The 18572-nt window shown below is 37.2% G+C and overlaps 2 protein-coding genes across 2 annotated transcripts in view; one reads left to right on the top strand and one right to left on the bottom strand.

The window, feature by feature from the left end:
- Positions 1 to 5111, bottom strand: part of INSYN2B (inhibitory synaptic factor family member 2B) — a gene marked incomplete at its 3' end in the record, with an annotated part of 28535 nt that extends 23424 nt beyond the window's left edge. The window contains exon 1 of the mRNA XM_083351325.1: positions 3802 to 5111. Coding sequence (XP_083207451.1) covers positions 3802 to 5096 — 1295 coding nt within the window. The 5' untranslated portion in view covers positions 5097 to 5111. The remainder of the gene's footprint in view (positions 1 to 3801) is intronic.
- The window catches only part of DOCK2 (dedicator of cytokinesis 2), a 341341-nt gene that overhangs the window by 141183 nt on the left and 181586 nt on the right, over positions 1 to 18572 (top strand). The gene's annotated exons all lie outside the window — the stretch shown is intronic.

Genomic DNA, 18572 nt, shown 5'->3' with positions numbered 1-18572 from the left:
GCGAGGGATGGCTGGAGATGCAGGGCCATCAGGGCTCAGCGGAAGTGCCAGGATCAGCGCCAGGCTCCAGCTGGAGCTCAGCTGATCCTGGCACTTTTGCTGAGCCAAGAATAAGCGCCGATCAGCTGGAATGTTGCAGCACCTCCAGGGTCTTGTGATTTACATTCAGATGCTTGGCAAATTGATTCATGTTTATGATGGTCACAGTGTCCCAGGGTCATGTGAAGTGACCAAAACTTGCTGCAACCACCCAGCAGAGAGGGGGGGGAATAAAAACCAAACACCCCCCCCCACCCCACACCCACTGCCAATCCTCAACAGAAATGCTCACAACAATGAAAACCTCGGACAGAAGGAAGAGTGCCGCCAGGCAGGCAGGCAGGTGTCTTGCTAGGCTGTGGCTTGAAGGGGCACTTTTTTCAGTGCCATTGTAACTTCAAACAGTCACTAAGTGAACTGTTGTAAGTCGAGGACTACCTGTACTTCATCACTTTTTTCCTTTTTTTTTTTTTGGTCATCAAGTTTTTGACACCTTGCTAGGTGACTGGTGGTACTCAGATATTGCCATATCCTAAAAGTGGTACAATGGGTGAAAAGGTTGAAAAGCCCTGATCTATAGCATAAAAAAATAAACTGTTAACTGTGCTGAAGACTGTCTGTTTATCTGTCTCTGTTGTATATTTTGGTGGCTTCTCCCTTCCCCTTTGTGTTGTTCTATAATTATTATGCACATGCAGATGAACAAAAATGCATATACACATACGCAGCACTAAGGGAAAACTAGTTCAGTAAATAAATGCTTCCTTTATTCATAAAACAACAGATGAGAGTTCCAAGAATACATTGGGGACAAAGCATTAATTCTTAAAGAATGAGTATATTATCTATGAGACCAAGCTGGCTTTGGACCGTTGTTGAACTATTTCATTTTCCTGTGTGGTTTGGGCTTGTTTCTAGCTGAGTGAAATAAATATGTTAATTACAGCAGCATAAGCTTATGATAATGTGAGAATAGTTGTTGTATTGTTCCTTTGCAAAGGACCGTTTTCACTATCTAAATCTAAAAACTGTTAGAATTATGACTGCATCAGTGAAGACTGGAGTTGGCAATCACATTTTGGAGCTATTATGGAATTTCACTAGTTGTTAAAGACTACTGAAGCATCTCTGGTCCTGAACTTAGGCAATTAGAATGGCACTAAACCTTGCCTTTCACACCAATGAATCATTTTATGGCTATTAAGTTCCTCTGATAGATACAGAAATTGAAACTGATATTGTTTGTGCGTTTCAGGCTGTAATTGCTTTGACAGTATTTTTAACATTCAGAGCAAGTGTCATGCTTCCACACCTTGTACCTCATGTGCATCCAAATACAGATTACCTTAAATCAGATGAATTCAGAGACATTCGTACAGTATTATTAAAGGGACCCATAGCCAAATACATTGGGATGAATAAAATTAAGTTAGACTTGGAGTATACTCTAGGTAAGAATTGCCCAAAAGCAAAATATAGGTTGTTTAATAATGTTGTTAATATTGTTAATATTTTTCCTCAGTGGTTTTAAATATTTTAAATATTATTAGATATTAGAAAAAACCATGCTTGTCAGAAATACAGATTTAGTGTTGGTTAGTTAGGAAAGTAAAAAAAATGGAACCAATTTTGCTTCTTCTTGAATATGTAGGTCACAGATTTTCCCCACCCTGTCCCTATAATGAAGGGGTTAGAGTAAATGTTTCTGGCTGAGTGGAACAAATATGTTAATTGCAGTAGCATGACACCAATGAGCATGAAGTAGTTTATTATAATAGAAGCAGTCTGAAAATTAGGGGTACCATGACATTCACAATAATTAGGAAATTTCTGTAATGTTCCCCTAGAGTGAATTAAACTCCTTCTGTTAAACATGGTTCTTGTTCTGTCTGGACAAGCAGACCGTTGCCTTGTCCAAGCAGAAGATCACAGTTTGGCAATGAGCTAACTATGTATAAGCCAGGATTGCACACTCGAGACCAGATCACTGTTAGAACTCACTGTAAGAGTGAAGGACTCTTCTTCAATGGTCTTTTTTGCTTACGGCGGCAACTCCAGCCAACCTGAAGAGTGGGCCTTGTTAATAAGGTGCATCTCACTCTGGGCACTCAGAGTAGACAAGGGAACTCAATACTTTTATCCTGAGGATGAAACTCAGGAAAGGCTGCTTTTACAAGTTTGAGAAGAGGAAACTGAACAATTGGATTTCATGGCTTTTGATCAGGAGCAGGAAGCTGGGGCTGTTAAGGAGTTACTGCTATGAAAATCCAGCCAAATGACTACAGATATGCTCACTCGCTCCTGAGTTTGAGATGTAAATAATTTTCATTTGTAGTTTTACACTTTTTATCTTTTATGGGATTTCATTCATGTGATTTTTTTAAAAAATTTTTTACTCTTCTTATCTGATACATTTCATTTGATACAACACGTCATTATGGTTTGGAGTATGTGATAAATCATTCACAGCTGTTAAAGAAGTTTCTCTTTCATTTTGGGGGGGAAGCCATCAATGCTCTCTAAATTTTGAGAGGTTCTTTGAAAAAAAAATCTTTAAAAATTGGTAACGTGAGTTCCATCCATTTAAGGCGATCATTTGGTTGAGTAGCTTGCTTTCTGGAAGTTCCATTTCAAAGTAAGTTTATCATTAAAAAGCTGGTATCTTTAAAGTGATTGGTATTACTGGTCCATCAGTATGCATCCTTAAGAAAAGTAAATCAATTTAATCTTTGCAGCACCCACATAATTAATTCCAGAATTCTTGATTTTAGAAGCAACAGGGTTTCCTGAGATAGCAACAAATAATATTATGTGTGAAAGCATATTTACATCTTGTAATAACGGCATGCTAACTTCAAATTGATTTTTTTGTTACTGTACCACGTAAAAGGATCAAGACCCTTAACCAAATCTAGTTACTTTTTCATAAAAAAGAGGTGTAAAACATACACTCTTTTTAGTAATAAATTGAGTAGCTTTGTAAGTGGACAGTAATCAAAGGATAATACTTTTTGTAAGGCAAATGTTTCATGGAGTTCTGTGTCCTAGCATAAGAGTGCCCAACTTGAAGTTGTCAGTACTTATAGCCAGTAGAATTTAATAATATCTTGCATATCTTTTGCCATGTATATTCAGTAAAATGAACATAAGGCAGAAAGGCAATGTTTGTATATAGCATCACTTATAATTTAAATTCTTAGATGCAGATTGAATTAAATAGATATATATGGAACCATGGTTATATGTGTGGCTATCTAAAGAGAAGGCCTGATTCAGACACTACCACTGCTACTAACTTTATACAATGATCTTGAGAACACTCTTGTCCTTTTACCAAGATTTAGCAGCTGAGGAAACATTTTTTTAAAAAAATGAGGGGGGGCAGATGGCCAATTTCAGGGTTTTTAATATGTTTTTGCCAACAAATCAGGTTCATGCTAGTCCCATGTATAATTTAGCCCTATCTGAATCAGAATGAAAGAGCCTAGAAGAATGAAACCTTCTTAGACTAGCAAAATTTTAGCATCTCAGCTTTACTTTAACATTGATAAAACTTACAAACATTTTCCATTAAATTCATGCTGAAGGGGCAGCTGAAAAGATTATTTACAATGGAGACAAAGCAGCATAGAAATAGCATAGAAAATGTGATTTTGCTACCAATTGTTCCCTAAGAATATATATGAGAGTTAAATGTAAAACAGATAATGTTCTCTTTAGTTAGTTTGAATAAAGTAACGGTAAATATAAGACACAACATACCCTTCATTGAGGGCTCTGGCCTTTTCCATGTCTTGAATTACGTTCAAGAGGACTTTAATCTTCTCCTGGTTTGACAGCAAAGATTCCTCCACGGACTGAAGTCTGCCTTGTAGGGCACATAGTTCGCTGTGTGCCAAATGAATTTGATTAATTTCTTTAATCTCTTTCTTTTCCGATTTTGTTTCAGCCCCTGAAAGATAGGCATTTATATGAAAGCCTTCTAAGCAGTTGTTGTACTGTGGCACTTCGGTATTAGTGGAAATGTTTTCTGTTACAGTTTGACAAGAGGGAATAAGAGGTGACACGCTGTTGATAGTGAATAATGTTGTTTGGTTGTCATTCATCTGTATCTTAGGGCCAGTGTCTACTTGCGATTGTACTGACTGCTGAGGCTCTGGTAGAGAGCAGGGTAAAGGATTGTGGTGAAACTGAGACAATGGGAGAACGTTTTCCTTAGTACTGATATCATTCTTAGATGGCAGCTCAGTATAACTTTTCTCTTCACATGAATTCTGACCCATTTGAGCATCATTACAGTTCTGACTTACACAAGTCAGGTTTTCAGACTCCACCAGCGTGGGACATATTTCCTCGGCTTCCCCTTTAGTGGGAGAAGGATTAGTGGAGTTCCTTAAGTTCTCTTGTGTATCTGGATAAATGGAAAAATTGTCTAGTGCAGAACCCAGGTGTGTATATTCAGGGACCTGGGTAGAAACAGTGGCTGTTTCTAATATTGCAAGTTGATCAGAACCCAAATGGACAGGGCCATTGCTTTGTGCTTTAGGTACCCTTCTGAATAGAGTATTTGCTGTTGTTTTTGGCCCATCATTTAAACGCTGAGCGATACTCAAGTAAGAGAGACTAGAAGAGATAATGTCCTGTTGAGAAAGATTGCCATTGACTTGAAAAGTATATTCAGACTCTTTTGGCATTTCTGTTAGAGACTTGCTTGTTGTAATTCTTTTCTTTTTAAATACTGGAAAATGCTTCCTGAGGCTTGGAGAAGTCTGTATGGCGATATTTTGTAATCCTTTGCAAGATGGCAGAAAACAGAGTGAATCATTTACTAAGTTATGGGCTTGGGAGGTTTGTATTTTATCCAGTACACATGGATCTTGGGTATCTCCTGCCTCCAGCTCTGATTCTGCAACTGTTGGGTTATCTGCTCCATCCTCTTTAAATCGGACTTGTTGTGATTTGCTCCTGCGATGGTGTGGATGTCTTCTAAAATCAACTGAATCCAGGCTGTTCCGTTTCAGCAGGACAGGCCTCACTTTGATGCCTTGCTGAGCCATTGAGTCGCAATTCAACATGTGCAGATAATAGGTTTCTTTGCGACCCATTTCATTCGGTCATTTGAAGAACTCTGGGCCTCAAGCCACCCAATTGAAACAAATGTATCGTTATTGAGCAAATAATTTTTTTGCTTGGTCTTAATTGTGAATGTTTTAGTTAGCAGTTTCTCTGCTTCTTCTTTATTATTCTTTCAGAATATAATTTATCACTTAAATAGTAAACATATATAGCTGATACCTCCTATTTTGTGTTTGCATAGAGTGTAAACAACAAGCATAAAAACAGTTTGTGGTACTTGCCTCCCTGATGCATAGATTTGTGAGAAAAACAGATCCATCAATAGTAAACCATTTTTTTTCTTTTAAGTTTGTTTCCCCTTTCTGTCCCATCTTCTCACTTTTATAAATAAGTTTATTCTTAAGTATCTGAATGGAAGCCAGTGAGTTGAACCCACATAAAAACAAAGCATCCAACAGGATTAACTGGAAGAAATGTATTGAAGTACTGTAGGTTTCTTGATTTGATTTATGCAGATATTAGGTTAAGTACATCTGAATGGTTAAGATCCAAACAAAATATTTTTGGTCATTGAAGATCAGTTTTTATGGTAAAATGTACACACATGGTCTGGAAGAAAAAGAAGAAAAAATAGTTATTACTGGAAAGTCATATTTGTTTTTAATGTATAGTAATTAAAAGTAACATCACAGTCTTTTCCTAAATGCCCCCACGTCTCCTGCATTGAATTTTTCACTGGATAACTGGAATCAGATTTAGTGGTTAATTATTGCTTCCTAGGGAAAAGGAGAATGACAGTCTTTTAATAATAAATAGTCAGCTCATGTAACATAGGGTTTAGCCTTTACTTTTTACAATTCATCAGATACTCAAACTGTAGAAAATACAGCAACAAATGCGAAGAAGATAGAGATTGCTTCTTATCTACATATGTATAGAAGTATGCAGTGTTCTTAGAATGCATACTCTCAATTAAATGATTTTAGTTTTTCTAATATTCTACGACCATTTGGCTTTTTATTCTCATGTGCATGCGTGATATCAACAAAGTTACTGCCTAGATAGTTATGGAATTAGTTTAATTGTGTAATGTCCACGTGACCTCTCTATATTACGCTAGAACAACTTCCATTTCTTTCTTCTTTTTTCCTCTATTTTTCCTTCTTTTTTTCAAAACAGATGCTTTCCTAATAAAATGTCAGAATTCTTTTCATTTTTAGAGTATATAGCAGAAGTTGAAATCCTAACCGGAACTTTGCCAAAAATTGTCTTGTGGCAAAATAAATAAAGCTCCTAACTTTTCAGTCTACTTTTTTTCTTTATGAGATGTAAATCCTGAAACATTCATGCTAACAAGATGCTGGTGCAGCATAGTGCCAAAGGTCTCCAGTAAAATTAAAGTGTTTTCGAAGTAAAATAAGACAATAATTGTTACTCCTTGAGGAATAAACACTTGCACACTTCTGTCTTTCTCTTTCTCTCCATCCCTCTGCCCCCAAAACAAAATAAAATTAGAATGTTTGGTCATGGAACATGAAGATATCTAAAAAAAAAATGTTGGTAGGTTCTATGAGAAGCCCAAGAGAATATACCTATCAGGGTCACACGGCTACTCTCACCCCAGTACTGTTGAAAGACATTCAAAGCAAAACCACTTTGCTAAACCTTCCCAGGACAGATTATGAGCCATTTCTGGATCTGTTTTGTGCAAAGGTTCATGTTTAAACCAGGAAAGTCTTGTGTGTGGATAAGCTAAAAATCCTGATTGCTAACAGCTTTAGGTCATACCTTCATATTTTTGCTCAATTACCTCATTTAGCCAGGGAGGAACTAAAGGAAGGTGCAGGGGAGAAAGAAGTGAGAAGAAGAAAGAGGGATAAATTCCTTTATCCTCTGTAAATTAAAAATTGAATATCTAAATATCGTATCTTTTTTCTCCAAGAGTATTTCTCTTATCATATTTGAAATTTTCTGAAATTTGGGTGTGTTATTCAGTACTTTTCTCCTTCCTTTTTCAAGTTTTAAAAACAAAGTCTCTCTGTATAAATATGTACATTGAAATATTGATGAGAGCAATGAAATGGTCTTGATTTCTTATAATTTCATATTGTAGCTTATTTAAAAGCAATAATATCTGTAAAAGAAGTTATAACCTTGCCTTTCATGTAATTTTTGTATGAATTTATTTCCCTTTTTTAATGTAAACAAAAGTATTTGTGCTAGCAAAACCTGTGCTTGACTGGGCACAAAAAGACCATATTGATTCATTAAAGCTAGACAGGCAAAATTTATCATGTACATTTTGTGATTGCATTTTTACACCAATTAATCTGTATCTCTCATGCTGTGTGTGTGTGTGTGTGTTTCTGATGGGATATTTTTCATTTTGACATTAAATATAAATATAATAGCGCTTGGCTGCCAGGATTGTCCAAATTAATATAAACTAATGCAATAAAAGGGGGACGCGGTGGCTCAGTGGGTTAGGACGCTGAGCTTGTCGATCAGAATGTCGGCAGTTTGGCGGGTCAAATCCTGATTGCCGTGTAACAGAGTGAGCGCCTGTTAGTTGTCCCAGCTTCTGCCAACCTAGTAGTTCAAAAGCATGTAAAAATGCAAGTAGAAAAATAGGGACCACAACGGCGGGAAGGTAACAGCGTTCTGTGCGCCTTTGGCGTCTATTCATGCCGGCCACATGACCATGGAGATGTCCTCGGACAAGCGCTGGCTCTTTGGCTTTGAAACGGAGATGAGCACTGGCCCCTAGAGTCAAAAACGACTAGCACACATGTGCGGGGGAACCTTTACCTTTACCTTTTTAATACAATAACACCTTAGAGACAAAAACAGTTTTACTCTTCATCAGTTAATTGTTGGCATAACACTGCTAACTTCAAAAGGCATACCCAAGATTAAGACAAAATATTTTAATATTTTATGCCTCAAAATATTTTATACTGCCTTCAAACTAAGCAGTTCGATCATACAATGTACAAACATATCAGTTCACAATGTTGCTTCAGAAAACTTATGCATTTTATGCTTTTTTGTATTGACTGCATTATCTTTGCTAATATTTAGGTTGACTCAACCTTCCAGCCTTCCAAGGTTGGTAAAATGAAGACCCAGATTCTTGGAGGCAATATGCTGACTCTGTAAACCACTGTGAAGCACTGTGAAGCAATATATAAGTCTAAATGCCATTGCTATTTATAAAAATTTCATTTTAAGCATGTGTTCATTTAGAATTGGCCATGCAGCCAATGCCAAACAGCCAATGATATAGGCCAAAATATGAATTTTAATGAAATACCGCTGTTTACAGGTTCTTTCTGATTATGTTATTGGCATGATAGATATGCTAAAATTTGGCATGTATGCTAAACTTGTATGATTTGTATGCTAAAATGTATAATAATCAGATTTTTGAGTCCCAGATGCTATCAGTAGTGCAATGAACAAAGTAACAATACTGCCTCGACCTCTGTGTCTGAGAACCCAGATATGATTGCTGTTTGGGAGATAGTTATATTTCTCCACTGTCTCCATAATACATACCATAGTACCTCAATTTGAGCCAAGATAAAAAAATCTCCTAGTATATATGAAATTTGTAGTATGTGAGGAGTAGTTAGTAGGAACTGTACACAGAGAGCCTATAAGTGTGCCATAATAGAAATGTCATGGTTCCAATAGATGAAACCCATCAAAAGAACTTCAAGGCAAAAATTCTTCCTTAAATAACATTTTATTCAGGAAACAAAGTATTGGTACTACATACAGTAGTTGAACCCAAAAACTAAATTCCCTTCCCTTGATACAAAGTAACAAAGTGCAATTCCCACCCCCAATAAGCTGTCATAAATCACATTCTCCAATTAGCCTAAAACGTGGTTTTTCTCCCTAGCTCCTCAGCCCACCAAAACGTTATCAGCTCATCCTTGGGTTCCCACAACACAGTGTTATTGTTAGGGCTAACTGAGCTCAAGCTTTCATCCCAACCCCCACCCCCTTTCTGCACCTGATTTCTAAATATCAGAAAAAGCATATTAAAAGCAAAGAGAAAATGGCTGCAATTTTCATCAGTTGTCAGAGCAGGAACATCCAATGTTTACAGCATTGACAAGAAATTGATGATTTTAGCCCTCTCATTCTTCCTGATCCATATCAACTTCTCTCTTCTTTCTCTACATGAAACATACATTTAACATACAGCATGAGTATAGCCAACCAGCATCTTGAAGCTACTTGTGTTCATACAGTCATTTGCCTAATTTCACTAACCTGCAAGAAATGAGTTCAAGCCTTTTGTAAGACAATAATGAGAAAGGGTCAGAAGGAGACTAAAAGAGAGGGTTAGAAAGGGTTTCACAAATGGAATAGATGTTCTCACCAACACTTTATGTTACCCACTGCTTGTTTAAACCATTCTTAACATCTAGCTGAGGTAGATTATCCCCAATGGAATGTAGTCTTTGACAGTCAACAAACAAGATGCCATTCCTCAGTATACTAAGACTGAAGAAACAAAGCCAGGGAAATTAAGATGCCATCAGAAGCATCGCCCCATTCTCTAAAAGAATTGGATAGGTAGAGAGGTACAGTAAGACAGTAAGATAAGAACATGTTAATGTTAGGGCTATGGAACCCCCACTCAAAGGCCAGTGGCAGCAGTTCAGTGTCTTATCTTCAGAGCAGCTGTGTCCTCCTGAACATTTGGTATGACGCTTCAGCATTTTCCCTGGTCATCTCCACAGGCATGCTTCACTAGAGATATTGGCTCATTTATTGACAAAAGCATTTGATACTGGTTTTTTTGGACTCTATTGGGTCTACTGCACATCTAAATGCTGTCAAGGAGAGGACCAATTTCATTTCCCACAACATGACATTTCCTTATTGACATGCCACAGAAAGATTGCACATTTTATTGATGTAATCTTCCTAACATTTGCAGCATTAGATTTGCTTGACATAGTGGACTAGGTTACGTGTTCCAATAGATGGAAATGCAGATAGCCATTAGTTCACTCAGCAAACCCATATGTGACAACTTTGATAGACTGTCTTCTTTAGAGACATCTATTTGACAAACTAGATTTACTACTCTCCCAATTTCTTCAGAATACAGTTGATCCCTTTGGAAAGTTTTAGATGTGTGAAGAAAATCTTTAAAATGCCTTTTGCAGGATTGGTGAGCCACAGTAGCTGTCTCAGAATTGTGAAGGCAAGCTGGGCATTTTTACTTGGAAAATATTTTAAAGCAAGGATGCCTCTGCTGTGTACGCAGCTAATTGTTTCCCTCCACTCCCGAACTCAGCTGTGAATGGCTTTATTCTTATTAAACCAAACCCAAATATGGCTTGTTTTGTTTTGGTTTAGCATGTCATGCAAATCTATCTCATATGTAGTTTCCCAAAGACCGCAGCAAGGTTTTAGCATTTCTATTAGATACTTTGCTTCGCAGGAGTCATCTATTAATCGTTGGGCTATGGTGCAGTCTCTTAAACTGCAATCCTATAGGCAAATTCCTGTCAAAAGATTGAGTTAGGATTTACTTCTGAGTCGTAGGCTTTCACTGTAATCAATTAAGACTGAAGTAGCATTTGTGCTAACTTCTGGGAAAAGTAAAGTTGTTTTCTAATCAAGCTTGGTTCCTAGTGACCTACATGGAAATATCCATGCAGAGCTTTTTTTAGCCAGATGCAGAAATGTTTGCTGTTACACTGTTAGAGCAACAGAGATGGGAGCAGAGGGAAAAACTGAACCCAATTGGAGAACCCTCGTTTACCCTCCCCTCCTCATTCCCTCTTGCCCTTTTCTCTGATTGGTACAATGAATCGGGATAAGCAACCTTTTCCCTGTTTTGTTTCTTTCCCCAGGAAAAAAAAATGTTCCTGTTTACTTGCATCTATCAAAGGCTTTTCATAGTAGCATAAATATGTCACCATGAAAAAGAGTTTAAACTGTCTCAACATTATTTCAGATGAAAGGATACAGGAGAAATCCCCCGGGGGGGATAAATGTTTCAAGAACATTCACCAAACTGCACCTTTTCAGAGCATCATTTTTATTTTTATTTTATTTTATTTTTTTAAAAACCCCTTTTATTCAAAAGTGACTGGTCAGGTTTATACCACCAAAATAATGCTCGGTTCAGCCATAGTAGTCTTTACCACATGGATTGCGTTAAATATTGGTGTAACAATGCAAAGGACTGTTCCAATTACACTGGGAACTTTTGAATTATTTTTAGATTTATTTTTTTTACAATTTTTAATACAGAACAAAAACTATCAAGAAAGAAAAAAGATGAAAAAGGGAAAAAAAGAAAAGAATAAAGGCAAAGGTGCAGAAATCAAAGCAAAAGGGAAAAACAATTATAAATAAGTTACTTAGTTAACACCTTATTTGATAACAACAGCAACAATAACAACAATAATAAAGTTGGAAGGGACCTTGGAGGTCATCTAGTCCAACCCCCTCCCCTATACCGTTCAGACAAATGGCTGTCCAATCTCTTCTTAAAGACTTCCAGTGTTGGAGCATTCACAGCTTCCATGCAAGGATCTCACATTTCCCAGAATTTTATCATAATGATTACAGGCAGCAGTTTAAGAATAGGTCCTATCTGGTGGAATCATAATAGATACAGTGGCAATTGAAAGAATATAAATCAAACTTTTATAAAGGCAAGCCATGTGGATTTAAAATATCCAGATTTGTGGAGATATGTGGCAATTCTGAGAAGGTTGTTGCTGTTGTTTTTTAACCACACTCATATTTTATTGCACTTTTAAATGAATAAAAATAACTCTTTAAATATAGTATTTTATAAAAATTATAATACAAATACAATTACAAATTTCAAAGAATGATGATTGAACTGCTTTTCCAGGCTGATGTGCCCGGAGACAACAGTTATTGTCTGGCACAGGTTATGGAAATCCTCAAATTTGAGAATAGCCATTATTAAATAATGACAATGTGGCTATTGTCTTTTTTAGGAAAGAAAGGATCTATGGCAATTCAGAAGCTGTTAACTAAAACTCCCAGTACACCTAGGCAGTAGAGCTCATGGTGACGGATGCTGGGTACCTATTATTTTAAAGAGTATCTGGAGTGCTAGCTGTTCACTACTCTTGTTCTGGAAGCTTATTGCTAGACTTATCTCTTGGTTTATCATTCTCTCTATGTTCTCCATGGCCTTAGTTGCATGTGTTTAGTATCTGGTTCATAAATTTTTCTCTGTTGATTCTCTCCTGAAACAAACCAGTCTGCAAAAGCACATAATCATTTGCTTTGGTTTCTTTCAGCTGTAGAACTCTGATATAATGTAACCTTTATTTAAATGGAAGAACTGCCAGAAGTAAGCAAAATAAATCTTAAGGAGGCAAAAGTTGCTACACAATAAGAAATAGTATTTTTAATCCTTGCTTTGAGGTAAAATCTGAGGCTACTAACTTAAAGGCTAGTCAGATCAATACACTTGAGCAGTTTCGTACAAATTTATATTAGCTTTCTAAAATGTAGTTAGCTATTTAATTTGTTTTCATAAATTTATTATGTTAATACATACCTGCTGTTTTGTTGGGAAAACAAACATTGCCTCAATGAAACATACACTCACACTTGTTCATGACCACTATGCTGCTCTAAGAGTGGTAAAATCTTAAACAGTTATTCCCTTGATAAATATTTTATTAAGAATTTAATGGCACTTCTCCTTGATAACATATATTTCTAAATTGATTTTCTGTTATTTACATTCTATAATAGCAAATGTTGCTGCTCATATAAATATGCAAGGCAATCAGACAATTGCTTAAGTCAAGTACATAAATGAAACTCTTATTTTAAAGGATTTTCTTGAAGGTAAAGTGTATTAAAAGCATTATTACTAAAAGAAACTTTTGAGCCTTAATAATTTTCTTCTGCAACCCTGAATATTTGATGACATTTTTTGCCATCATACACTGGATGTTTTTCAACTATTAGGAAGTTAAAAACTAAAATTATCCTATTATTTATAAACTCCTTAATAATGAAAAGAATTCCATCTTTCATTTTCAAATCAATGGCTAACTTTTGATGTAAACATGATATGATGGAAAATATGCTATGGACAAATGTCTGGGCCTCACACAACCTGTCTTCATACCATCACTTCCTTCCTCCATTCCTGGTGCATTAAAATTCAGCAACTATTGCTACCTGTTATATTCTGGACACTGAATGTGATACTAAAATTACCAGACTCCAAACAGTCAGGAATTGAAACCACAGCTCAAAAGTTGTCCTTGCTTATTCCAGTCCTAATAACAGAGTTTCTTGGCTGAAAGGAAAATAATGATTGATTTTGGGAATGTTGAGTTGTGTGATACCATGAAGGTAGAAGCAAGCCACATGAGTTTTGGCAAGTGATTTATGCACATCTGACCTTGAGGAATTTGTAGATTTTCCCCCCTCAATACAGCCTTTTTAAAAAAGTCTTTATTGCCTGTCTTGTGTTCTCAAGCCACAATGCTGCAATGAAAGAATAAATAACATAAAGTGGAATTTCACAGCCAAGACTGTAGAAATAGCAACTCCTTAATTTAGCTATTTTAATACTTCCTTGTCTGTCATCATCATCGTAGGACTCCTTTCTTGACTTTGAGTGTTGTGAAGCTTATTTAGACTTCACCATTTATTTCCTTCTTCTAGAATCCTCTCCCTGTTTTCTCTGCCTTAACCCACCAACGCTTTGCTTAGGATCTTCATTTTTTTTGGCCTTCTCTATCTTCTCTTGCTGGCAGATAAAGATGCATTGAGCACTTTCTAGTTCATTGGTGTTGCAAGTGCTTTTAGGCACAAGTTACATAGTTTTCTTGGATGCCAGGCAATTTCACATCTGCTTTCTTTAAGATCTCTTCAGTGATGATCAGTGGGATCAAGTAATCTATTTTTCCTCTGTAGGTAAATCATAGAATTTGAATTTCCCATTATCCATATTTTACTGTTCTTCAAATTTCCTCTCAAAAAAACCCCAACAATTCATAACAAAGTATCAGTTTTCTAACAGTAAAGATAAATATAATTTAGCACCCCAATTTTATTTCACTGTCTTATATCTAATGTTTCACTTACCTCCCTAATTAATTCCTGACTCCTAATATATATACTTATTCTGATGTATATTTGTTGACCATGAAATTACTAGGAATATATTCACTTTTTCTTTCAACTTTTTTTCTTTGTCAAGCTTTTATTGAGACTGAGACCAAGGAGATTTGCTGGGACATCTGATAGGGCATTTTTCTTTTGGGGCATCATTGCGATCTATCCTTTTGATAGAACTGGTTCTTTGTTTGTGAGCCTCTGTGACATTTCAGTACTGTAGTCTAGAATGTACGTTAAGCATTACTGGGTTTTACTTATTATCTACTTTACATACAATGTAAAATAAATCAGACTAATTTTTTGATGTATTGTCAATAGCAAGATATTGATTCCCCTCCCATTTATATTTGTTCCTTATGTTCCTTTGTTGAAAGGATCCTGTGTTTACTTTATGTGAACCTGTATGTTTGCATGCATGTGTGAAAGGTGAAGGACAGTGATTCATCGAGTTACTGAAGCATCTTATATTTCATGGGCATCTCAGATGACGTTTCACTTTGCAATTTCCTTGGTTGACAGTGACCCATAGCTTGAAGACTTTTATGTTTCTCCACTTCTATATTAAAAATGGTTTCACTGCAGTCCTCAGAGCTTTATGCCATCAATTCTGCTTTGATTTTCCTTGGGTGTTAATAGCACTGCTATGCTTTGAGAACTGAAGCCCATTAATATGCTAATGCTGCCTTTGGTTTTCCTGCCTTAAAGAGACACTTTTGATGCTGGATTAAAATGTCTTTATGTCTGACAAACTCCTAGAAATTAAAAGAATAAAATCTATACTGTGACATTTTAAGTGCGCTTGTGTGTGTCTGTGTTTGTGTGTGTTTAACTTCTTATATATTTTAAGCTGGTCCCTAAAAGTGATACACTGAGGGTAGAAAAGCCCTTACTACCATGTTATGTTTTCAGATAACAAGTATGTGCTTTAATAGTAAGCTGAAAAGCAATAAACCTTCCTGTACGCAGAGGAGCTCTTTCAAGAGGGGTTTTGTTGTTTGTTTTTGCTGTTCTCAACTTTTCTTGTGCCTCAACAGCTTTAGTTCAGATGAATACAAGGTAAGGGAAATAGAGGTTTCTTCCCTTTTTCCCCCTTAAATATTATGACAGACTTATGAGGTTGGCACAGGATAGCAGAATCTAGTCTCCTGGGTCCCCTCCGCAGCTTGAAATAGGTTATCCTGTGTCCTAAGACATTCCCATTATGTCCATCACATTCCCATATGTCTCCCACTATGGATCACAACGTGATTATGTCTGGATACAGGCTATCATCCTCAGTCAAAAAAAACAACAACAACCCCAAACAAACAAACCTGCTAACAGCAGAATAATAAAGCATGTATGCAGGCCAAAACTCCTGTACTCTTAATATCGGTTGCCTGCTTCTGAAAATTATATTTCTGAGCAGTCGGTGATAATTAACTCCCAAGTGAACCATATAGGGTTAATTCTGGACTGCAGCTGCAGAGGTTTCAGCCAGTTTTTATGTGACCCTTGAAAAGAAAGATTCAGCAGCACACAAGACCAGTGGTGCTGGAAGACCCCCTTGATGCCTCAGAAAGTGGCTAGTGTGCATCTGAGACCACATCTTTTAACTGAGTGCCAAGTTCCTTATGGTGGAGTTAGAACTCCTCTCTTCTTCTTCTAGAAGTTGTAAATTGACTCTCTCCCAATCATTCCCCACACTGTAGGGTACTGTTTGTTTGTTTGCTTTTAATCACTATGCAAGCATGCCTTCTTTGGATATCAATTTTCAAAGGAACTTAATATAGTCTTTCTGGGAAAGGATCTTTATAAGATGAAGAAGCTGCAAGTGTTTTTCTTTGGGGATGATAGACAAATATCCTCTGAATCTTGGAAACTGCTGCAGAGATGTGAGCTATGCTGATCACTCTTCCCCCACCTTCCTCCTAATAATCACCTTTACAGGGGGTTAAAAAGCCTTTACAGGGCTTTTTTTCTCATAGAATGCTCAGAACAGAGTTCCAGCACCTTTTTTGGATGGAACCTTGTAGGGTAGGCAAGGCGGGTTGTATGACATGTGTGAGTTCTGGCACCTTTTTCTTTTACAAAAAAAGCACTGGTCCTTTATATATAAATTAACCTTGTAGGCATGACAAGCAGCACTTGAATTGGGTTTTAGGATAAAACAAAAAGTAGGCACTGAAATAGTATTGCACATTCAAAGAGCAACAAAAATGATCAGGGGACTGGAGGCTAAAACATAAGACGAACGGTTGCTGGAATTGGGTATGTCTACTTTAATGAAGAGAAGGGCGAGGGGTGACATGATAGCATTGTTCCAATATCTCAGGGGCTGCCACAAAGAAGAGGGAGTCAAGCTATTCTCCAAAGCACCTGAAGGCAGGACAAGAAGTAATGGGTGGCAACCAATCAAAAAGAGAAGCCACCTAGAACTAAGGAGAAATTTTCTGATAGTTAGAACAATTAATCAGTGGAACAACCTGCATCAGGAAGTTTTGAATGCTCCAAAACTGGATGTTTTTAAGAAGAGACTGGACAACCATTTGTCTGAAATGGTTTAGGATTTCCTGCCTGAGCAGGGGGTTGGACTAGAAGACCTCCAAATTCCCTTCCAACTCTATTATTGTTATTGTTAAGTAGCCAATCAAATGTTTGATTAGGGCTAAATTAATTAGAGGTATATTTCTGGCCTGGCCATAAGAGATCATTTAATTTTTGCAATAAACTACATTTCTTTTTTTAAAGAGTAAACATGTTCATTTATATGTAATGCATATTTAAGCATAAATGTATAAATGTTTTGCTCTCAGCTGGGCATTTCCCAATTTCTCTAAGTACATATTTTAAAACCTTCCTCCCAAAGACATTTTAAAAGAATTTCCCTATAAAGGACAAAAATGTACAAATATTTTTAAACTTTTGAGTCAAGAACTGCATCAAAACAGTATGAGTGCTGGTACACAATTTCCAATATAAACATTGATCATAAAATGCAGTTCATTTACTATCAAACTGTCATGCACAAAAGACCAGAACCACATATGTAGAGTTTAAAAAAGCTACTTTATTGTTCTCTGCCTATAATACAGCAATCTCCTCAGACTAGCAGCTTTCATCTGGGAAAAGACTGATAATGCTCAATGCATGGGTGTGTGTGTGTGAGAGAGAGAGAGACCTTGCTTTTTTGTGTTAATGTATTGAGTCTAGGCTAATTCCCTACTTTAGTCCTCCTCCCAACTGGGACAGCTGCTATCCAAAAAAATTCACAAATTTCTAATTAATAAATCATATTATTTGCAGTAAATATAGTAATAATGCAGGAAGTTCCCATTCAATGTTTTAAGAGGCAAACGTACTGGAGAGTATTAGTAATATCTATTCAGGATTGATCTGAAGGCAGGACAAGAAACAATGGATGGAAACTAATCAAGGAGTGAAGCAACCTTGAAATAAGGAGAAATTTCCTGACAATTAGAACAATTAATCAGTGGAACGAGTTACCTCCAGAACTTTATTTTTTATTTATTTTTTTATTTATTTTATTATATTTATATACCGCCCTTTCCCGAAGGACTCAGGGCAGTTTACAGGGTGATTAAAACAAAAAATACAAAAGTTAAAAACAATGTAAAAAATTATATCCGTCCCTGAACAAATAAAACCCCAGTTAAAATTAAAATTAAAATTAAAATTCTCAGCCTGGGCCAGAGAGCTCGAAGAGCCAGGTCTTCAGGTCCCGGTGGAATGAACGGAGGTCGGGGGCAGTCCTAAGCTCCACTGGCAGCTGGTTCCAAAGGGCAGGCGCCCCCACTGAGAAGGCCCTATCCCTGGGTGTTGTCCGCCGGCAATCTCTTACCGGTGGTACCCTGAGAAGACCCTCCCTGTGGGAGCGCACTGGACGAAGGGAGCTTGATGCCGGCAGCAGGTGTTCCCTCAGATATCCCAGACCCAAGCCATTTAGGGCTTTATATGTCATCACCAGCACCTTGAATCTCACCCGGAGGGCAACTGGGAGCCAATGCAGCTCGCGGAGTAGAGGTGTTACATGGGAGTATCGGGAAACCCCCATCACAACTCGCGTGGCTGTATTCTGCACCAGCTGAAGCCTCCGAGTGGTCCTCAAGGGCAGCCCCATGTAGAGACTGTTGCAGTAGTCTAAATGGGAGGTCACAAGCGTGTGGGTGACTGAGCATAGGGCATCTCGGTCCAGGTAGGGTCGCAACTGGCGCACCAGGTGAACCTGGGCAAAAGCCCCCCTGATCACGGCTCCTATATGGTCTTCAAAATTGAGTCGTGAATCCAGGAGGATG

The sequence above is a fragment of the Vipera ursinii genome (assembly GCF_947247035.1).
Source record: "Vipera ursinii genome assembly, chromosome: 2".
NCBI lineage: Eukaryota > Metazoa > Chordata > Lepidosauria > Squamata > Viperidae > Vipera > Vipera ursinii.
Note: the sequence above shows the minus strand (reverse complement) of the source record. Positions and strands in the feature narration are given on the sequence as shown.